At 37.8% G+C, this 23,946-nt stretch overlaps 2 protein-coding genes and 1 long non-coding RNA gene across 3 annotated transcripts in view; 2 read left to right on the top strand and 1 right to left on the bottom strand.

Annotated features, from left to right (window-relative positions):
- The window catches only part of LOC125804795 (uncharacterized), a 376,893-nt gene that overhangs the window by 318,836 nt on the left and 34,111 nt on the right, over positions 1 to 23,946 (top strand). The window lies entirely within an intron of this gene.
- Positions 1,900 to 8,513, bottom strand: si:dkey-27i16.2 (regulator of cell cycle RGCC-like). Its single transcript, XM_022683709.2, has 5 exons — positions 8,404 to 8,513; positions 5,904 to 6,071; positions 4,885 to 4,965; positions 3,478 to 3,540; positions 1,900 to 2,251 (listed from the first exon to the last, which is right to left on the bottom strand). Exons 1-5 carry the CDS (start codon positions 8,426 to 8,428, stop codon positions 2,244 to 2,246), a joined length of 345 nt encoding a protein of 114 aa, XP_022539430.1. The 5' UTR covers positions 8,429 to 8,513; the 3' UTR covers positions 1,900 to 2,243.
- Positions 10,114 to 15,585, top strand: pcdh20 (protocadherin 20). Its single transcript, XM_007228430.3, has 2 exons — positions 10,114 to 10,269; positions 12,230 to 15,585. Exons 1-2 carry the CDS (start codon positions 10,129 to 10,131, stop codon positions 14,744 to 14,746), a joined length of 2,658 nt encoding a protein of 885 aa, XP_007228492.3. The 5' UTR covers positions 10,114 to 10,128; the 3' UTR covers positions 14,747 to 15,585.

Here is a 23,946-nt window from a genome sequence, read left to right as displayed (position 1 = left end):
TAGATATTTTGTTTTCATTTTCTTACTTAAACAGTGTTTTTATTGCATTTTTATGGATATATCAACAGGGAACTGTAAGATTTAGCTCTTCGTCACTCATATCTCAACCAATCACCAGCTTCCACCTGTCTTTATAAGACCTCCCCTTATTGGCTCCACCCCTGCCTCCTACAAATGGTAGAATCTGCGAGGCTCCAGATGCTGTATACCTTAGCCGCTGACAGGGTCTACTCCAAACACTAACTTTATAAAAATTGTTATCTAATACATTGTGAATACTTTTGAAATTAAAGCTGTTGTTATTGCACACGTGTTAATACAAGTTTTCCTGGTAGAACTTCAAGTTCTTATAAAGTAGTGTAAAATATTTTCTTCTCAACAAATATGCAAATCACTCGCTATAGAGGGTTGAGATTGGGAACAGATCAGGGTTCTCCGTGTTCTTCCCGTGTCCGTGTGAATTTCCTCTGCACACTCCGGTTTCCTCCCTCCTCCCAGAAACACACATGGTAAATAAATTAGCTGTGCTGAATTAACCCTGCGCTCCTATTAATAAAGATGATGTAAGGGATTATTCAATAGATGCCAAAGAAGAGCCACTTTTTATTCCATATAATCAAAAATGTCTATTTTAGAGATTCACCAGTGTTATGAATCCTACAGGTTAAAGAAAATCTTCACTAGATGTAAAAGTTTTTACCACAATCACACAATTTGGTTCTTTATGGAAGCAAAAATGGGTTGTGCAAAAGCATTGAACAGATTTTTAATAGTTTTAAGTGATTAATACAATTTTATCATCTAAATAATTAAATGCATTTATTCACTGCATAACTGGGACATACACAATATCAGAATTTAGGTTTTATTGTTTAAAAAAGGTCAAAAACCTTCTATAAAATTATTTTAAAACACTTTTAAAAGTAAAAGGTAAGTTGATGTTAACAGTTTTGTTAAAAAGTTAACTTAAACACTAATTTGTGTCAGTGCTAATTTGTCAGTGCTGTGGAGTTTTTTAACACAAGCCCTTTAATTCCAGTCTGTGTGATGCTCTCTGGAAAAAAAAAAGCTATTGTGGTTTCTTTGCAACTACAGTGCAGATGACGCATTTCCTGCCTGCACGGGCGATGAACCACAATTTCCTTATTTATTCACAACAGCTTCTACCCAGAGACTGAAAAACAACACAATATGAACGCCAAAGAAATTCAGATAGTGAAGAAAAAACACCAAGAAAAATAAGAAGCACCAGTAAAAGTAGTAAAACAAAATACACATTTAACCCTGTAATTTAAAAAAGAATCCAATAACAAGCGTTTTCCTACAAAATCTTTATTTCTTTACAAAGTCTGCATCAGAGAAATCACAGATATAATATGTACATTAATTAACAGTTAATAGTAAATATATAAAACATGAATTGAGCTCTGTACAGAAACAGTGAAAAATATATAGCTGCCACAGGCTTTCATACAATTCAGGAATTAAACAAACTAAAACTCTAAAAATTAAATCCAGACATATTGTTTTAAGTTAAAAACAATGCTGTAGATGTTCCAGATTAAGGAGGAGACTTTGAGAGAGAGTCTTTACAAATAACTGGTCAAAATAAAATAAAAGAATTGCTATGTTTCAAAAAACTTGTCCTGAGCAAAAACATTTAAGACTTTTAAATTCAGATTGACTTTATATATCCAACTGTGTTCCTGTCTAAACCCATACAGTCGAAGTTGAGGAATTTACATTTAGGAATGTTTCATTTTAAAATAAAAAGTTTGTCAGTAATAAAGTGGTGAAATACAGAAACGTTCATATCTGGTTTAGCTGTGTGACTTAAGGTAGCCTCATTAAGGCTTAGTGCCCGGTTAAATAAAACACCTTAAAATAAAACACCTTAAATACGCCATAAGATTGCTCTTAACGATCTCTTAAAGTTATCAATTATTAATTATCAATACTGACCCTGGAATTCTAGTGATGTGTACTTCACTTTTGTAAGTCGCTTTGGACATAAGAGTCTGCCAAATGTAATCTTATGTAATGTAATGTAATCTCAATGTTTATATTTATGTATTTCAGGATGAACTACTCCACCATACTCTTACCCCAGCAGATGCTAAGCTAAGCTAATATGAGGATCTGGTAGACGGCAGTTCTCAGGAAGTTCCTCCGGCTCTCGTTGTGTGTTCCAGCGCCGGCCGGTCGTCTGGCTCCCGTCCTGCCGTCCCGTGAATTCTGTCGGCTCACATCTCTGTCAGGAAGATAAAGTTGTGACAGCTCAGAGCGACGGGGAGCGCGGCGGCGAGGATTAGCATGCTCAGCTCGTGCTCAGATGTCTGGGGAGTTATGATTCATGAGCTGCACTTATCCTACAACACACTGATAGTACGGGAGGCAGCGAGCCGCCGTGTAAAACCACCGGCCTTTTGTTGATGGGGGGCCGCCGGGGGGCTGCCGGGGTAATTTAGTGGCGGGGCCATTATCGCTCTCTAAAGGATATTTCACTTGTATCTGTCAGACGTGATGCTGCAAAAGATTTTATCACAGAGATTATTTATGCACTAATAGCAGCACGGCCGGAGTGCACGTTTATTTATTTTTTCTCCTTGAGAATAAATAAATATATCGGCACCGTATGGAGGCTCACAGCAAATGATCGCTCATGCAAATACTAATATTTCCCCCTCATAATATTCGAGTATCATGTGATCCAGCAGGGATGTGATGCAGTATGTTCAGTAAATCAAATTCAGCTTCAATACATAAATGTCTCTTTTAAATTTATACTAAACTGTCCACTGCCCACTCCTTCAACAAAACAGCATTTCATCATTTTTAGGTCATTAAAACCTAAATAAAAAAGCCAATCAGTGTGAATACTGATATAAATTTATTAAAAGTGTTAAATAAAATATCACTATGTATCTTAAAAATGTAATTTAAAACAATTACATCTGATTAATTCTACCATCATTTGTGGAAACTACTGTCATATAAACTAAAGCAGGAAGGGGAGGAGCTTATGTTATGCACACCTTCAGACTAAGCTAAAGTGATCTGTGCAGCATTTATTAGAGATTTGCTTCTTAATTTTTTAACCAAAAATCCCAAAATTAGAAGGTTTTAATTTAAATAAAAGCAGAGCCAGCGTGCTAGTTTCTTTTTTTTTTCTACTTGAGAATGAATAAATTGTGCTCTCTCGGGGCTCCAGCAGCTAATAGCAAGCAGCATGACCAGGAATTGAACTAGTGATCTCCTGATCATAGTGGCAGTGCTTTTCCCCCATCGCTTTATGTTTTTATTTATGTTTTATGTCCCTTGAATTTACACAACTTTACTGAAATTGGGGTTGTAGTAGTAAAGTATATAGTGTAGTCTAAAACATTATATTCTCTGTAGCAGGGAACAGTTGGTCTCAATATAGGATTCAGGGCCACATTTCAGAAATTTATATTCAAGGTCAGACTGTTGTTTTACCTGCGAGCTCTTTGTCCAGATTCTCAATGAAGCTCTCTAGGTCTGTGGTGTCGCCGAGTTTAGCTGCAGGGAGAGAGAGAGAGAGAGAGACAGTTTATAATATAGGAAATTTAGTAGCTGATCACACTCTCTGCTCAATACATTACAGCCTGTCACAACCTGAGAGACAACCATTCATCACTAATATCTGTTTGTTTATTTTTTCTTTTATTTTTGTTATTATTATTTTCTAATATCTCTTAACTTGTAATATTAATTAATTGCTTTGGCAATAGCGTATATAACTAAATTCATGCCAATAAAGACCAACTGAACTGAACTGAACTGAGAAAGAGAAAGAGAAAGAGAAAGAGAGAGAGAGAGGGAGAGAGAGAGAGAGAGAGGGAGGGAGAGGGAGAGAGAGGGAGAGAGAGAGAGAGAGAGAGAGAGAGAGAGGGAGAGAGAGAGGGAGAGGGAGAGAGAGGGAGAGAGAGAGAGAGAGGGAGAGAGAGGAGAGAGAGAGAGAGAGAGGGAGGGAGAGGGAGAGAGAGGGAGAGAGAGAGAGAGAGAGAGAGAGAGAGGGAGAGAGAGAGGGAGAGGGAGAGAGAGGGAGAGAGAGAGAGAGAGGGAGAGAGAGGGAGAGAGAGAGGGAGGAATGAGAGGATGCTGGAATGCTCTGGAATTTGAGAGGAAGCGCTGCTGAGTGCCGAGGCATTTCCTGTGGAATATTCTACTGTATAGAAAACACGATCTGACAGCCAGAGTTGCGTAACGGGATTGAAAAAAAAAAAATCACAGAAATCAAAATCCCACATCTCTCCCAGAGGGACGCTCTCTCTCAGCCGCCTGCTCCACGGGCTTTGAACCTGCCTCCAAAATCTTATTGTAAACATCCCATAAATCTCACTGCCTATCAAACAGATTAGCTCAGTTAGCCTGAAACAGATCAGTTACTCGCTGCAGCTCAGAATATCTCCCGCTTTAAAGTGGAACAGTTCAGAGTCTTATTCTCTCTCTCTCTCTCTCTCTATTCTCTCTCTCTTTTCTTTCTTCTCTCTCTTCTCTGCCTCTGTCGTCACGTGATTCAGGCTCTTCTGTGACAAACCGTTTCATTACATTTAACCTTTCCTCCCCCTCACTGCAGCATCCAGACGCTGGAGTTAAGAGCTTTTACACGACCGCAGACGAGCGTTCACGACTCACCACACGAAAATACACGAGGCCTCGGGTCAACCAGCATAAAGATCAACCCCCACACACACACACAGTTATCCATCAACCCAATAAACACTATATACACACACAAACACAAATATATACACACAGTTATACAGAGAAACACAGAGACACACACACCAAACACACCAATATCTCTCTGGGCTCTGTTGTGTAAATGTGATTTTTATCACTGAATTGTAATGGTAATACCTTTCTGTGCGGTCGTGGTGCCGGCGGTGCTCAGCTCCTCCACACTCGCGTTTAAGCTGTTTCCCCACGACGATTCGCTTCCTGAGAATTTCATATACATATATGTTCATATACTACAGTATACTGTTTATTCTGCATCGCAGTGTTTTACACATATTTATTATTTAAAAAACTACATAAAACATTTAAAGAGCCTGTTAGCACATTTTAAACGTTTTACAGTGTTTACGTCTAAAAAGAGGATTCAGAATTTGATTTTATCTCATTAAACCCCCTTACGCTGCACTCATTGCTAACACCTACTAAAATTCAATCTTTATCGAACAGCACTGCTAATTTCAGCTTAGAGTGATTATATAGCGTCTGGATGAGATTTCGATAAAATGAAAGGATGTAATTACAGTTCTGATAGGCTGCCCTTCTCTGTTCCTTACTTTAAAAGCAGTCCATGGTGAAACACTCCTTATAACTTCAGTATGAATGGGCAGGGCTAAACTAAGGTTTAAGACCAATTTATAATTATATTTCTGTATTGAACGTATAACATAGCCTACACATCGCTACAAACCCTACACCGTAGCCTACACATCGCCATCTACCCTACACCAACAGCCTAACTTCATATGAATTGGGGTTGCATGAAGCATTTCTAGTGGTCCATTCGTCATGAATGAATTCTAACTAAACAACCACCAGATTAAATTTATGCCAAAAAGTAAAAAATTGCAAAAAAATGTAGATATGTTTTTTAATTGACAGCATCAATACGTATAGATGTGTTATCTTTAGTCGATAGACTGGTTAGTTTGTATTCTGGACTGGGAGTGAATATAATATATTTTCTACAAGCTGAAAAAAGTTTAAATAAAGTGAGAAACACTGTGTCTTCCTTTAGCTGAAGCGAAGGTCTATAATATTGAGGCTCCAGCAGAACATTTAGACCAATTCCCAGAGAAAAAGAGACTTTTTCACTGTAATAATCTCTAGAGTTTAGAGTTCCTGGGCTGATATTTGCTCACCCTCGTCTGCGTCTTCGATGCCGCTGTCGGTCACGCCGTCGTTGGGTCGGCGTTTGGCCTGGTTGAGGAGATGCTCGTAGGCGTGAGGAGCGGTGAGCGACGGGGCCGAGAGCTCCTCAGCCACAGCATCAAACTCCTGAAGAAGCTCTCCGAGCTCCAGCTCCAGATCTGAAGAAATATAACACAATAAATATGATTATAAACTATATTTAAACTATATTTAACTTTTACAGTGCTAATCTGTGTGATTTGTCCATGTTCTGTCTACACTGTAAACCCGGATAAGTTGAATTTACTTAAAACATTTAAGGAAACAAGTTACCTTAAAAAAGTTAAGTAATGGGGAATGAAAACTTGAACTAGCATAACTTAAAACATCAAGTTATTACAACTAAATAGGAACTTTTAGATTTATTTGTAAGGTAGCCCAGGGGGGGAATCGCTACACACTGATGGTGAGTGTCGGACACACAGAAACTGCTGGACACGCCCAGTATGCAAATATATTGTGATAGAAGCCAATAGAAAAGAAGCTGTTAATGACAAAACAGACTAAACTCAGTTATTATATAAGTTGGTTCAACTCAAAGATCTCAGTTTGCATAGTACAGTATATGTGCTCACAAATTCAGCTCAACTAACTCAAAATAGTTGAGTATTGATTAGAAATAATACATTTTTTAATGTAAAACAGACTTAAATCATTTGAGTTCAAACAGCGTATGGGTTTACAGTGTAATCACTCTCGTATTCTAACTACAAACTTTCTGTTTTTCTTAACAAATAAATATCTTATTCACATCATACATCACAATACATATTAACCTACATTAATTAGTATTATTATATGTATTAATGCTTCATTTTCACAAGTAATGTTTTCTTACTCACAATGTTTCACTGTATTTTATTATACATGCTATACATTTAAATACAACTATCTCATCCATGTATAAAACATATAAAACAGAACATATAAAACAACTTATACACTGTCCCTCAGTATCTCAGTTATATGCTGTGTGTATATATAACAATCTGCGATGAATACTGTCAGGGTGGAGGTGCAGGGAGGACGAGGAGGCGGACGCAAATGCAAACCAAAACGGGATTTATTGAAAACAAGACTGAGGAAACTCGGGACAACATGGAACACTGACAGACGATAAACGTACAAGGATCGACACCGGGGAAATGAAACACAGACCTTAAATAGAGGTGCACACACACACAGGAAACATGAAACACCTGGGACGAAGGGGCGGAGTTACAGAAGAACACAGGTGAGTGGAAAAACACAGGTAGAACACAGGGGCACGGGTCACGTGGGACAACACAGGCACGAGGACAGACAGGAAACAGGGCCAGGACCTTACAAATACGCTTTTGTCCTTAATGGCTTTATTTTTTCCACTTACATTACTTTTACTTTTATACTTTTAGTAATTTTAAAACCAGTACTTTTATACTTTTACAGTACTTTTACTTAAAGAGTAAAAAGCTTGAGTTGATTCTTCCACTTGTACAGAAGTATTTTAATCTTTATTTCTACCTATAGAGTAACAAATGAAGATACTTTTCACTCATTTTAATCTTATCTTAGGTCATCTTATCTTATCTTATCTTATCTTAAATATATTCAAAATATATGTTAATTCAACAGTATATAAGCTAAATTTAACTTCATTTTCACAAGTAATGTTTTCTTACTCACAATGCCGCACTGTATTTAATTACTTTTACTTTTATACTTTAAGTAGTTTTGAAACCAGTACTTTTACACTTTTACTTAAAGAGTAAAAAGCTTGAGTTGATTCTTCAACATCTACAGAAGCATTTTAATTCTAGCATCTATACTAGATCTTATCTTATTCTTATCTTAATTATATCAAACATGTGTAAATTCAACAGTATATTAGCTAAATTTAACTTAATTTTCTCAAGTAAAGTTTTCTTACTTACAATGCTGCACTGTATTACATTATACATACAGACATATACATAAATGTAGCTACCTCTTCCACATATAAAACATATAAAACATATCATATAAAATAACTTGTACATTATCCTACAGTGTCTCAGTTTTATATATAGTTTATATTGAGTTGATACTTCAAGTTCTACAGAAGTATTTTAAACCCTAGTACCTATACTTCTACCTACAGAGTAATGAACAGAGATTCTTTTTAACACCTTCTTATCTCATCTTATCTCATCTCATCTCATCTTATCTCATCTCATCTCATCTTATCTTATCTTATCTCATCTCATCTTATCTTATCTTATCTCATCTCATCTCATCTTATCTCATCTTATCTTATCTTATCTTATCTCATCTTATATAATCTTAACCTTAATTATATCACAAAATATGAGTTAATTCATCAGTATTATCTACATTTACACTTCTTTCACTCACAAATAATGTTTTTAAATGTAACTAAGTTTTTAAGTCTAGTTTTAATGTTTCCAGCATGAAGAAGAGATGAAGACTAACCTGGCAGGTTGGAGGAGGAGGACATGCTGTAAGATCTGAGAAGGTGTTTCTCTGAAAAGTGACAGATGAGTTTAGATGAGAGGAGTTTTTATATCTCTGCTCTGTTTCTCCTGACTAACGGAACTTCCTCAACCAATCAGCGTTCAGCATTTTTCCTGTGCGGCTCAACTTTCTCTTTTTATAGCACCTGTATTCGGGAAGAGCCTCCACCCGCTCTCGCTTTCTGCGCAGGGATTGGCTAAAACTGGCGGTGTGTTCCGGCGTGTATATACTTACAACTAATCGCAATGTAGGGGGCGGGGCTTGTCGGAAAACAGGTGTGTTTAGGTGTTGCGTGGGAAAGCAGGGCTGGGGGCGGTTTTCAGGTGGGTTTTAAAAGTTTCCTTGATGTAAAAACAGAGAGTTTTAGGAAAAAATGCAGAACATAAACACAGATATTTTCCTTTGCGTTTAACTGACTGAGAGTTGTTAAAAAATATGTTAAAGTAATTTTATACTGTAAAATCTGTATAACAGCCAGGCTGGATTAGTTTAAGGGATTTTTATAAAATGATGTTCAGACCCCTGATATTCCGGCCACAAGGTGGCGACACTAAAAAAACTCCAAACTCTAATTAGATTAAAACTGAGCAGCTGAAGCTCTTTTAATAGAACACATATTTAGAGTTAATGAACAGGAATTTAACCCCACAGAGGCTGGATATATAACTAGTATATTTATAGATATAGAGCTTCATATTCCCATCATTATACTCCCACTTCTTCAGACTCTCTGCAGGAACATTTTATGCTCTTTAAAAGATGATTTAGAAGATAAAAGATTTAGAAATGAAAATAATGGACGTCTACCATAGCTTATCTGGGACAAATATAAATATTACTTTATAGTTTTTAAATTGATATATACAGTATTAATATAAAATATAAACATTTTGAAACAATATACACAGGAAGCTCTACAAATATTTTTATGCTGCACCAGGAGTAAAGCAGCATAAAGTTATCCAAAAGCAGTGTGTAAGACTGGTGGAGGAGAACATGATGCCAAAATGCATTAAAAAAAACTGTGATTAAAAACCAACAGGGTTATTCCACCAAATATTGATTTCTGAACTCTTTGCATTATTTGAGTTAAATAAATAAATCAATAAATAAATATACACAAATAAAAAATAAGTTTACTTTACTAGAAAAAAAACTGTTTAGTTACCTAAACTTTTTTTTAGTCAGTTTTAAATGTGTAACAATTTCTGTTGATAATAATCTTATCTTGATCAGTTATTTAAAATATATTTTGAAATAAAAACTAAAAGCTTTTTAACACTAGAACAAAAGAAGGGCAATACAAGTCTAATAAAAGACTAATTTGACTAGTTTTATATGTATTTTATTTCCTTGTATGTCTTATTCCAGGGGTGGAATAACAGAGGCTTATCTAGTGTAAGGTTTAAAGTATATAAACCAAATTACTAATTATACTTTTATTTTTGTATTTTTATTTTTATTTATTTTGTATTATTACTATTGAATGGTATGAACTTGTTTCTCTAAAAACGCCAGCATATAAAAATGTTAATAATAAAGAGAGAGAGATTAAACATTAAGTTAAAGTTGAGTTCCTCAGAACTGTGGAGGAGGACGGGTAGAAGTTGGGAATGTGGAGGAACCAGTCCGTCCCTCTTCCTCAGAAGAAGGGTGTCTCTTTAAAGCTGTGAGGGAGTTTAAATGTTCCTCCCTCTGAAACTCAGCTCAGACGGAGCTCCTGCAGCAGGAGGAGGAGGAGGAGGAGGAGGAGGAGGAGGAGGTGCAGCGAGGAGAGAATGGGTTCAGGATCTGGGAAATATGAACCTGGCGTGTCTGTTACAGGTGAGCTCCTGCTCAACTTCTCTCTTATACCTTTAAATACATATTATATACTTTATTATTATTATTATTATAACCTGTTTATATTAAATTTAAAGTCTTTCTCTGTGTTCTGACCTGCTGAACAGAGAGCAGGAGATCAGGGGTTAAAGTCCGTGTTTAATTCAGTGTGAACATTAGTGAAGTTCACCAGATAAAAGCAGCAGCAGCAGCAGCTGTAGATACACTTATATAGTCTCTCACAAACTGTAGTAGTTTAGTGTTGTTATATTAGCATACTAGGTAAATAATGCTTTATATTTAATTATATCTGCTGCAAAAATAAAAGAAAATAATAATGTTCATGATATTTCTCTATATTTCTCCAGGGATAAACTAAACTAAAGTCAGAATAGTATTAGAAGGTAATTTCTTTAAAATATATACATATATTTGTATCAGAGTGATGATTCATGATATTTTATATGATATATTCTGAAGGGGAAACATTCTTAATAAGCCAATAATCAATATAACACAAAGCCTTTTTGTATTTTAACCCTTTGTCAAATGACGTTGCCCTCATGCAACAAACCACTTTGTTATATGTGGTATATAATATAATATATATTACAAATCAAATCATCAGCTTGTTATCAAAAGTCAAAATATAAATATTTAAGCTTGCTTTATCCACAGGGACTCCCAGGCTCCCAAACATAGAATTGATGCCATAGAGGTTCAGTGGATAATTGTAATGATTCCTTTTTGTGTAGAGTTATGGAAACTCCTACTTTTTTAAAGGAAGTTATTGGGAATTTTCTTTTGACCTCTTTCAATCTAGAAGGACACGGCATGGGTGGAATAACAGAGGCTTATCTACTGTAAGATTTGCTGTTCACACAGTAATCAAAATACAACAGAATATGACCTGTGAGTTGAAGCTTGTAGTCCGAGGTGAAAAAAGGGAAAGGTGTACCTGCAGAATTAAACTAGAATTAAACAAAAATAGTAAAAACAGCTGCCTAATCTAAAGGACCTATTATGTATATATATATATATATTTATAGTAAATGTTGTGACAGGACCTCATGTTTACACATACAGAGCTCCATCCTGTATCAAGTTATACTTTGACAGAAATATCTATAAAAAAGGATTTTGTGCATTATCCTCAATCTACACACAGATCTCTCTGTAGATCACAAATCTACACAAAATCTAACCCTTTTACCAAACACCTTCATATGTGTAACTATTTATGTGATTTCAGGACCCTAGTATTAAACCCCCCTTACCAAATCTACTGTATATAATATTTTATTAAATTACCATTGAATAACATGTATGAAGTAGGAATTTGATAGAGAGAAAAAGATTTCAGGCCTGGATAGATTTTGGAAAATGGAAAAATATCCCGAAACTTTTGTAAAACTCATGGAAATGTTCTCTACAAATGTTTGTATTTCAGTTTATCTACTGAGAAAAGCTGTTTTGCTTTTAAAAAATAATTTAATGTTTGCGCAAACCAATCATGTCACTTCGCATTAGCTATCTGGCTGCGTAGGGTCCTACTCATCTTGAAATATAACTTTAAGTTCACTCAGTGAAAGAAAAATGATGATTTATTGCTCTATTTGGCTTCATTCAGACTAATATAAAGCAGAGACTCAATGATCTGAATGTGTAAAGTGTCTGCATGATTTAAAGATCATATGGTCATTAAAATTTAATGTTAAGGCCTGAAACAGTCATGTAGAATGTAATAGTTAAAAAAGTGTATGAACCCTGATATTATATATATGATGTGATATCATGTGGTTTCCTCATCATAACCACTCGTAACTCGTATTGTTGATTTGAGTGACGCTTCAGCTGAGTATGGTGGCGTTAAACATTGAGTAATTGTAGTTAAACTTTCATATGGAAAGAGGGGTGTTGCTTTCTTCTGTCTGCTAATCTCTTCCTCTGCTTCTGTTTGTAGAGGGTGCTTCTGGTGGCATCTGTCAGGCAGATCATATGCCACTCGCTGCCCTTCTCGACACCGGAGGAGCAGGTGGAGGGAATTAAGATAGGCTCTCTGAGTGGAGAATACTCCCCTCCGTACCAGCTGCTGGGTGGAGGATATCTGAGAGTGGACGAGGAAACGGGGGACTTGTTCACCACCGAGAAGAAAATTGACCGCGAGGCCTTGTGTCCATCACAGGAGGAGGACAGGGACTGTACCATCTCAGACGATGCCCTGGTGGGTCCTGATCAGGAGGTGGTGAAGATCACTGTGGTTGTGGAGGATATTAATGACAATGCTCCTTATTTTGAAACTGATGAAATTCACTTAAAAATTCCTGAAGATGCAGCCGTGGGGACAAGGCTCCTATTGGACGACGAAGCTCGGGATGACGACGTTGGCAGCAATGGAGAGATAAGCTACCATTTAGAAGAAGCTGAAGGAGTTCTTCTAAGTTTCTTCAGCGTGGCTCTCGACAGATCTGCTCTAGAACTGGTCGTAGAAAAGGAGTTGGACCGGGAAGCTCAAGACGAGCACCGCTTGCTTCTCGTCGCTGTGGACGGCGGCGTCTCTCCGTCACTCAGCTCTACGGTGTCTCTCATCGTCTCAGTGCTGGATGTTAACGATCACTGCCCACAGTTCAGCTCTGATCATCCTCAGACAGCTACAGTGCCAGCAGGAGCATCCCGAGGAACAGCAGTCTGCCAGGTTCAGGCCACAGACCGTGACCTCGGCCCCAACGCCCAGATAAGCTACTCCTTCAACCCTCAAGTATCTGAAAAGGCCAGAGCCCTCTTCCGCTTAGATCGAGTCACAGGTGAAATCAGCTTAGCTGTGGATGTGAAGAAGCTACAATCCTCAGAGGAACATGTGCTGAAAGTTGTGGCAGAAAGCCCACACTGCCCTGCGGCACTTACGCAGGTAACCGTATACCTGCAACCGGTGGCAAACCTGGAGCCCTCCATCGAGATCAAGTTTGTGGCAGAGTATAAAAATCAAACAATAGTGCTACGAGAGAACGAGCCCCCGACTGTTTTGGCCCTTTTGGAGCTAAGAGACACCTCAAGCATTCAAGCAGTTCTGTCCTTAGAGGCAGACAGCGTGCCATTCACTCTGAAAGAGCAAGGAGGCAACTATCTGCTTTCAACATCAAAGCCGCTAGACTTTGAACTGTGCAGCGACTATCGCGTTACTGTCGTTATAAGCGAAGCCCAGGGCACACAAATCCGTGGAAGGAAAGTGATCAAAGTGGCGGTTGAAGATGTGAACGATAATGCCCCACAGTTCCAGCAGCTTCACTATCAGGCGGAGATAGAGGAGAACAATAAACCCGGCGTGTCTCTGATACAAGTCAGGGCAACCGATGCAGACAGCCGTCTCAACGGCGAAGTGTCGTACCGGCTGATTCAGTCTCCTCACCTCTTTAATATTGATGAAGCGACGGGCGTGCTGTCTGCATCAAAGCCTTTGGACAGAGAGAGACAGAGTGCGTATGTCCTCACGGTTCTTGCCAAGGATCAGGGCTCCCCGTCTCTGGAGGCCTTGGTGTCCGTGTCCGTAAATGTGCTGGACCTGAACGACAACCAGCCCACCTTCCTCAATCCACACTTCGTCTTCTTCGTCTCTGAGAGCATTCCACTTCTAGCTCAGGTGGGGAAGATTGGAGTGATGGATGCTGATGATGGAGAGAACGGGAAAGTGGTAGACGTGAGAGTTCTGAACAAGAACGTCCCCTTCGCCGTGGACGTCTCTCAACTGTCACTTCGATGCACTGCAGAAGTGGACCGGGAAAAGCAGGACCGCTATGAGTTCCTTTTGCTGGCGACGGATGGTGGCAGTCCTCCACGCTCCTCAACAACTTCGGTGACTGTTTTCGTGGAGGACGTCAACGACAACTGTCCCCAAGTCATCCTGCCCAGCAGCAACCTGTCCTGTTTCACCGTGTCCCCCAGCACCAGCGCGGGAAGCACCATCACGAAGATCTACGCCGTTGACTCGGACTCGGGTATGAACTCAGACATCACCTACCAGATCGTAGGCAGGCAGCCGGCCTGGCCGAGGCTGTTCGAGATCGACCGCCGTTCAGGGAACATCACGCTGGTGGGGCGACTGGCGGGGAGCGATGAGGGAATGCACCACCTCTTCATCGTAGTGAGCGATGGAGGTAAACCAGCTCCTCTCAACACCACAGTATGGATCAACCTGCTGGTCAATGAGACGCTGGAGCAGTGCCACATCACCAACATTCCTCAGTACCTGTCCCAAACCTCAGAAGCACCAGTGCAGCCGCCTCAAGAACCCGTCAACGAGCCGGTGCAGCAGTGCACGGAGCCGCCGTGGTTCATCCTGCTCTGTGGTCTGGGGATGATGGTGTTCTCCGTATGCATGTTTCTGGCCGCCACTGCAATCTGCCTACGACAAAAACAGCTGATGCAGCAAAGAACAAACAGTAGAGAAAACCATGAACTCAAGCTGTTAAGACTACAGAAATAAACTTTCTTAAAAAACTGTATCATATCAAGGATGTGCTGAACGTTCTGCATGTTTAATATGTTATATAGATAGTAAGGTAAAAAAAAAAGGGAGTGACACAAGTTTGTATCTTGTGAAACTGCATTGTACTATGTATCTACTATGTATCTGGGCTCTGGAAAAAAATGAAGGTCGCACTTCAGTTTCTGAATCAGTTTCTCTAATTTTGCTATTTATAGGTTTATGTTTGAGTAAAATGAACATTGTTGTTTTATTCTATAAACTACAGACAACATTTCTCCCAAATTCAATATAAAAAGAGGCAGCTTGGTTTGATGGTTTGTGATCATCCATCTTCCTCTTGATTATATTCCAGAGGTTTTCAATTTGGTAAAATCAAAGAAACTCATCATTTTTAAGTGCTCTCTTTTTTTTCCAGAGCTGTATTTGTAGAAATCAGTACTTGCATCACATCAATTATAATTTTTATGTTTTATTTCATTTTGTTTTTACCAGCAAAACACTAGTGTTACATTTCATAAAAGCTATGAAAAACTGATTGTAATTATTTTTTAATAAAAATGACAAAAGAAAAAAGAGTATCATGGTTTTCCACAGATAATGCAGTTACTCTACTCTACTCTAGTGTTTACAGAATGTATAATTGGTCGAAATTAGTTATTTGTATGAAATATTCTCAGTGTAAATATATTCAGAAGCTCTGCTGCTGTTTAAACAAGGCAGGAGGAATGTGTGAAAATAGACTGTTGGCGGAGTGTAAGATAGCGATGAGCATCACGACAACACTTTGCTCAGGGTGAAAGATAGGGCCCTATGTTTGTATTTATTTGTGTTATTTAATGTCTTGAAAAGTGTGTTAGAAGTTAAGAAGTGTGTTTTTGTGGAGAATTTGAACATATTTTACACATTTTCTAAACAACAACACATAATTTAAGCAAAGCTGCACAAACATTTGTGTAAAATTGTATAGGTAATGATTTTTAACTAAATTAGCAATAATTAACTAAACCAGTTTAATATTTAAAACAGGTGTGTATGACAGGTAGCATAAAGTATTTCTGTATGTGAACATTGAGCTGAGGTTTCCTCTTTTAAATGTATCTGCTCTTTTTCAGTCCATTGATTATTAGTTATTTATTAAGCTTTTAATAAACAGATTTAATTTAAAATTAATTGCAGCTAATTTATAATAATTCATTGCACTTTGCACATTTTGATTGGCTCTTGAAACTCGAACTGTGCAGAATTATTTTTATTCTCACTTTATCTGATCTCTCACTCGTTTTCTGATCTCAGATCAGCACATTGTGCTGTAATTTATCACGCTAACATATCATATTGCCTCACTAATTCTAACACTGTAGAGCTCTGAGAAACTGAGCTGTTTAACAGCTAATCAGACTAATTGAGGGCTTTCAGTCCCTCCTCAGGTTTATTATTTCAGCATCACATCTGAGCCGAGTAGCTGATCAGCATTCAACAGACTTTCATTATTCCTTTTAACCTTCAGAGACCCAGAAAAAATAAACATTTAGAGAAAGAGAACTTCAGTTTCTGAATCAGTTTCTCTGATTTTGCTATTTATAGGTTTATGTTTGAGTAAAATGAACATTGTTGTTTTATTCTATAAACTACAGACAACATTTCTCCCAAATTCCAAATTTATTTATTTACAGAAAATGAGAAATGACTGAAATAACAAAAAAAGATGCAGAACTTTCAGACCTCAAATAATGCAAAGAAAACAAGTTCATATTCATAAAGTTTTAAGAGTTCAGAAATAATCAATATTTGGTGGAATAACCCTGGTTTTTAATCACAGTTTTTTTCATGCATCTTGGCATCATGTTCTCCTCCACCAGTCTTACACACTGCTTTTGGATAACTTTATGCTGCTTTACTCCTGGTGTAAAAATTCAAGCAGTTCAGTTTGGTGGTTTGATGGCTTGTGATCATCCATCTTCCTCTTGATTATATTCCAGAGGTTTTTAGTTTGGTAAAATCGAAGAAACTCATAATTTTTAAGTGCTCATTTATTTTTTCTTAGTGTTTTAATACCTTGGTATACAGTATTATTGTATACCTGTCCACTGCAGAGGACACTGGGTAAAAGCTGTGTTTTAATGTTTAAAATTAGTGTTCATCTATGAAATCTTACAAAATTAACATAAATAATCTAATTTTGAAGAAACTAATTGATAATTAGCAACAGAAACAACGTAATCAGCATAAAATGAGTCACTTTCCTTTCTTTTTGCCAGAAAGTGTGAAAGCTGCGATGGCTGATATTTTGATAAAAAAAGTCCAATAATAATTGTAAATACAGTTTAATAAGAGTTAAAGAAATAGCACACATAAATATAGCTTGACTCTTTGAAATAAGATAAAATGAACTGCCAGGCCTTTTGAAAACTATTGAAAAGAGGAACTAAAACAGGATTGATTTACCAGGAAGTTCATACCAACCTGCAGCATTTTTTAGGTTTGAGGTTTTAAACTTCTCTTCATGCCGACGTGTTCATCAGAAACGCTGATCAGATACAGATAAACCTAACTCTATCTAATGATCTGATCTCAGTGTTACTGTAACCTGTTAGAATACATCAATCACTGTGAATCATGAGCTGTTATCATCTATGTTTTTTGTTTTTAGAGAACTGAGATGTTTCTGTGTTGTTGATTTATTCTGTTGATATAGATTCCATGCCTGGACACGTCTCAAATCCACGTCTCAAATCCACGTCTCAAATCTCTCCTCCTTTACTGTTTCCAGCACAGCCGCTCTCTGACTGGTTGAAAGTCAAACTGTGTTTCATAATTGTGGAATATCTAGTTTGATATCTAGGTTTTTTGATCTAAAGTGTCTCTTTACTAAAGGATAGCCTTGTGCTTTTGCTAAAAATGTACAAAAGTATATTTGTAAATAAGTATTTTAGAAGTTTACTGAATTACATTAAACTAAAAGTGTACTTCATAGTACTCATTACATACTTTTTTTTAGCAGGTGCATTGTGAGCCATATCTGGTGTAACTTTAGACGTCGCATTTAATGTGTGTCATGGCTTTTGACCTCTGAGCCACATGCAGCCAACATGCAGCCAACTGTGCAACATATTTGTTCAGCATATGTTTCCTACTGAAGCCCATATATATATGTATATATATGTATCCGGTTCTGAACCCACAAGCTTCAAATTCCAAATTCTCTATGAATGCTTCCACCACTGCTGTACCACAGTTGGGTTAGAGTAAAACTACAATTTCCCCTATTTTAAGGGTCCCTCTGTTTAGCTTTAAATATATATGTGTATATATATATATATATATATATATATATATATATATATATATATATTTTTTTTTTTTTTTTAAACACACTGTACCCTGGAGGTTAATGGCTCATGTGAAAGTAAATACTTGGCCCTTCAAAAATGTACCCACTGGTTTACACTATTCGGTAAATTAAATAACCTGTTATTTTTTCTTAATAAGTCCATTGAGTTAAACGGGATTGTACTGACTGTAAAGGACCCACTGCACCAAATACTGAGTATAATTATTAACTCAGATATCTGTGGTGGGGGGTGGGATCGGCTGGTGATTATGGGGCATTCTTACATGGTGTAAGTTTCTGTGCGGGCTAAATGCTATTAGCTAAAAGACTGGTCAGCCGGAGGGTTCGGTAATCCTCCGTCACCTTGATTAGCGCTCTCTCAGATTCCCAACAATAATTGATGGACGTCTCGGGTATTAGCGACCACAAAAGGCTCTAACGTTTCTCTTGAAGAGAGGTGATGAAAATCTCTTAAGGTGCTGCTCCAGAGGAGTCCGGGGGGATGAGGCTGGGGGGTTTCGTGTTGTGGTGAGAGAAAGTGTTTCGTCTCAAGTCACCCGGCTCTCCGCCACCTGATATCCACCCGTCTCACCCCATGCAGGTGGATCAGGCCCAGGGTCGCCGAAGGCTCGACAGCTCGTCAACTTACAGCCGACCAAAACGTAGAACGTAGAGATAAACGTCAGACAATCAAGGAGAAACCTGATCACACACCACCAATCAGTTATATCATATCATACCACCTTAATAAAATTATAAAATGTGTTGAATTGGCCAGAGTGTCAGTCCTGACATTAGCCCTATCTGGAAGGGTTTAGTTTCTCAGGGGGTTCTGGGTAATTTTCTCTTTTATGTTTTTTTTTTATCCTCTGTGATTTTATTCCCGTCCAGAACGATCATGTAGGTGTTTTTCTCAGACGTCCTCTGATAAATAAATTACAGGCTGAATTATCTACTGTTTTTCTCTGAACTCCGTGCTCCTCCGGTAATTTTAGTCCCGTCCGGATGCCCATCTCTGAGTTTCGTCTCCTCGCCTTTAATAAAATAGATATTTGTCCACTGCTGCGCACCGTAATTGCCACGGTTTCCATGGAGATCCACGTTAAAAACACAACAGTGAGTGGAAATGGAGGAGCTACTGAAAGCCGCAATGTCATGTGATCAAGAAAAACTAAAAACTGGTCCTCCTGTTTTTTCATTTGCAGTCTGGATGCAGGAGTTTTATTACTGAGTAAAAGTATATTTTACATAGACGCCCCCCTGAGAAAATAATCCAATCCGGATAGAGCTACTCTCAGTCTGCATGCTCTGGACTCTGGACTCACACATTATAGACTCCAACTCCCAGCATGCACTCACACCGAACCTTCCGGACTCTGCTGACGCTACACGTGGCGCTACAGCGTTCACACTCTCCCAGCTTCTGTTTGCCCACACCTGTCTGTGTTGGTATAAATACCTCTTTGTTGCATTAGCTCATGGCTGAGTATTGAATCTAGTTTGCTAGCTCTTCTAAGATACATTTTGTTTATTTGTTTTTTTTTCTTTGTTACCAGCCTTGGCCTCTGTATCATTTGGGGTAATTTATTTTTCTACTATTCTTTGCTCCCCGACTGCATCAGTTAGCATTTGCATCCATGACCCTGACCCCAGTTCAATCTTTCTTAGAGCACTTTTGCAAAGTAGTGACCAACGAATACCAAGAACACCCCGTTAGGTGTTCTGGCCTCTAACTGGCTGATCTAAACATCACAACAATGCTCTCGTCAACATGTTGCAGATCTTTACCCTCAACCATTTTTCCTCCTTCCAACAAATCAACTTCAAGATCTGACTCTTCACTTGCTGCCAACTATGTTTATCTCTCCTCCTGACAGCTGCCGTGGTAACCAGATAAACAAGGTTGTTCACTTCACCTCAGTGAAGCTTTTCAAGCCAAATATCTTTAGCAGTCAGTCTGCTTTACAAAACAGGACATAACGTGTTATTTAATACACCCGAGTATACGCACTCAAGTGCCCAATTAAAATCATGATTCAAAATCATAAAAACACATTCATAAATTCATAAGCTCTGGAAAAATGAAGAGAACACAGTTTCTGAGTCAGTTTCTCTGATTTTGCTATTTATAGGTTTATGTTTGAGTAAAATGAACATTGTTGTTTTATTCTATAAACTACAGATAACATTTCTCCCAAATTCCAAATAAAAATATTCTCATTTACAGCAGTTATTATTCTTACTTGCAGAAAATGAGAAATGGCTTTCAGACATCAAATAATGCAAAGAAAACAAGTTCATATTCATAAAGTTTTAAGAGTTCAGAAATAATCAATATTTGGTGGAATAATCCTGGTTGGTTTTTAATCACAGTTTTTTTCATGCATCTTGGCATCATGTTCTCCTCCTCCACCAGTCTTACACACTGCTTTTGGATAACTTTATGCTGCTTTACTCCTGGTGCAGAAATTCAAGCAGTTCAGTTTGGTGGTTTGATGGTTTGTGATCATCCATCTTCCTCTTGATTATATTATAGGGTTTTTAAGTGGTAGATCTTTGTATCTCTGCAGATCTAGTTCATTTAAGAATCTGCACTTTGTAATTTGACCTCACTATAGTGGTGAATAGTTTCACCATTCAGACGTGTCCAAGCATATTCACGATCCGTGAATAAACATCCTCCACGGTGTGAAAATAAAACCATTTCCTTTGTACTCAATCGACTGGTTTTACAGGTGTATTCTCTATTGTTTGGTTACCATAATCAAACTGCAGGTAAAAATAAGAACATCCTCTAGAGAAGAAGCTTTTAATGCTGTAGCATTACACTTCCTGTAACTCTGAAAGAGAGAGTTATTGAGCCGATTATCTCAATCAGGTCTGTTGGAACACAAAAAGCACTAAATGTGCAGGACAGGGTTGAGAAACAATGATTTAGTGAAGATACTTCCGCTCATTTTAATGCAGAAATGAACCTGTTGGGGAAAAAAAGAATGTAGCCGTTGTGCTACATAGAAAATGTATAGAAATGAATAAACAAATCAACAAACCAGTCTGTTTTACTCTGTCGATTAATTTATACACATGGCAGCCATGTTCATTCTTAAAAATAAAAGGGCCCAAAGAGCTCTTTTGAACATTGTCACAGAATAGACACTTTTGACACGAATTTTGAACAAAGATTCTAAAGAAACATCTTTTTTTACGTCTTCTGTTATTTATTATTTATATTTGTGTTTGTTATGTTTTTACTATGCTAATTATTTATATATGCTTTTATCATGAATGGTTTTATTTATAATTATTCAACTTTTTGTTTGGCTGTTTGTTTTTCTAATGCAATGGTCATGTCATTTCTATTGAAATGTTTATGTTTAAGTTCCCTATTGCAGCTTATCCTGATTAAATACTTCATTTCAATTTTTATTACATTTTTTTCAATCCTATTGAATTTTAAACAATCGGCTGCATTGAAAATGATGTTACTCTCACTGTTTTCCTGAGTGAAAATAAAGATATTCCTGAAAGTGATTCCGGATTCAGAGCTTTAATGGTGATAATTTCACTGATTAATGCTTTATCAGCTTCATCCATCAAAAACTCTGACTGCCCCAAGATCAGTTTTAAACCTGTGAAAAACACTGAACCTAATCAAGCCCAGAGCAAGTTGTGCGCACCACATAAACTGCCAGGGATTCACCTCTAACAGAAAATCCAGAGTTTTAGTTTTGATTTTGATTTAAGTTTGAGATGAACTGGCTAAACAAGACCTTCAGCTTCATTACGCAAAACCACAGATTTATCAGCTACTGTTTTCACTTTAATAATCAAAACATGTTCACTTCAGTTAAACATTTTATAAATCTGTTAACAGACTCAAATAAAAAACAAACATCAGCTAATTATCACACAAAGCAGCCAATCGTTCCACAGAAGCTCATCTTTCAGGGAATCTGCGGTTTGTTTACATTTTTAATAGAGAGAAGATGGCAAAAGACCAAACCGGCTGAAACTTCCCCAAATCCGCAAAATCCCAGAATCCCCAGTGTTTAATTAGCATACAGCTGGACTTATATATACTCTGTACTGTAGTTGTTCAGTCAGCATGGTCATTTAGTATCTGTGTTTGTTTTTCACTCGAGCGCTCAGGTCTGAGAAAGTATAATGGAATGTGAAATCTCTAAAAAGATAAACAGTAAAGAAAAACATTTGAGTTTTATCCATTTCTGCATTAATGCTTCAGGCGAACATACAGATATGACTCATATTCATAATATTGTAAGAGCATGATGCCAAAAAACACAGTGTCTGACTGTAAACACAACATTTCACTACCAAGAATGATAGCGTGAGATACCTGTAATTAATGTGTGTGATGTAGATTATAGTGTTATCTTTAAAAATGAACAAGCCTGAACCTCTCCAGAGTACACACACTGTACACACACTGTACACACACTGTACCCCCACTGCGTAACACACTTCAGCCCTTCCAGTGAATTACCAAAATAACCATCAATGTTCTTTTTTTTAAATATATTTTTTATCATGATATCTTAGTGCTCTTTGGGCCCCCTGGTGGCGTGGAGGTCCTAATCGAGTCTCGAATTTCTTACAGTTGTCCTTGTTCTCTCTGGGTGGGTACAGTACAGTAGATGGCGCTCTCTCTTTCCCCTCATCACTCCTAGGGTGATGTGGATCAGCACAAGGCTGCGTCTGTGAGCTGATGTATCAGAACCGAGTCGCTGCGCTTTCCTTCGAGCGTTAGCACTGTGATGCTACTCGGCAATGCTACATCATCAGCAGCAGTTCAAAAAGTCTGACTTCACATGTGTCGGAGGAGGTGTGTGTTAGTCTTCACCCTCCTGGTGTTGGAGCATCACTAGTGATAGGGGGAGAGCTGATGAGTGGATTGGGTAATTGGCCGTGTAAATGGAGCCGTGTAAATAGATAGGAAAATACCTGTACCTGTAAATCACACTGTACACACTGTATTACACATTTCAGCCCTTCTGACGAATAACCAAAATAACCATCAATGTTTTTATATATATATATATATATATATATATATATATATATTTTTTTTTTTTTTTTTTTTTATATCATGATAAAAATGGGTGTAAACTGGATCGTGAGATCAAGATTTCAATACACCTCATGTACCACATGTGATGCGAATGAAACAATAAAGTCTCCTTGAATCCTTGAATCCTTGAGCAGGATACCTTCAACATGGTGCTTAACACAAAAAGAACATTAACGCAATGTCACCCGTCAACGAGCGATTCATACAAGTCCAGGGATGTTATTGGGGTGTGCATCTGCACATCTGTATCAGCAGTGGGTAAAACATTAAACATACAGCTCACAGCGTTTATTAGCAGAAGTGTCCACAAACAATAAATCATAAATCATTCAAAAAGCGAATAATATCTATATTAGGTCTGATGTTCAGAGCTGTCTCACTGGAATACACTGTTCTGCAGGTCTATATATATATATATAAATATATGTATGTAGTCTGAACTGTTCTGAAGGTTCTTATGTTGAAGTCATCAGTGATATCTCTCTCTCTCTCTCTCTCTCTCTCTCTCTCTCTCTCTTTGTTAGTTAATTTTATGTAAATGAAAGTCTGTTCTTTGCAGAGCTGTAAGCTCTGAGTTTCTGAAGGCAGGGAACCTTGACCTTCTCATTCTTCTGCGAGCTGCACCCGGCCTATTGGCAGCGCAGCCACTGCACTTCATTGAAAAGCGCCATTCATCAGCCTCCATCAGCCTCCATCAGCCTCTCTGTTCATTGTTCGGATCCAGACGTGTTGTTTGTTTCTGCACTGGTATTGTGACAGACCCCGCCCACTTCACAG

The sequence above is a fragment of the Astyanax mexicanus genome, chromosome 10, assembly GCF_023375975.1.
Source record: "Astyanax mexicanus isolate ESR-SI-001 chromosome 10, AstMex3_surface, whole genome shotgun sequence".
Classification (NCBI taxonomy): Eukaryota; Metazoa; Chordata; class Actinopteri; order Characiformes; family Acestrorhamphidae; genus Astyanax; species Astyanax mexicanus.
This window is presented reverse-complemented; position numbering and strand designations above follow the sequence as displayed.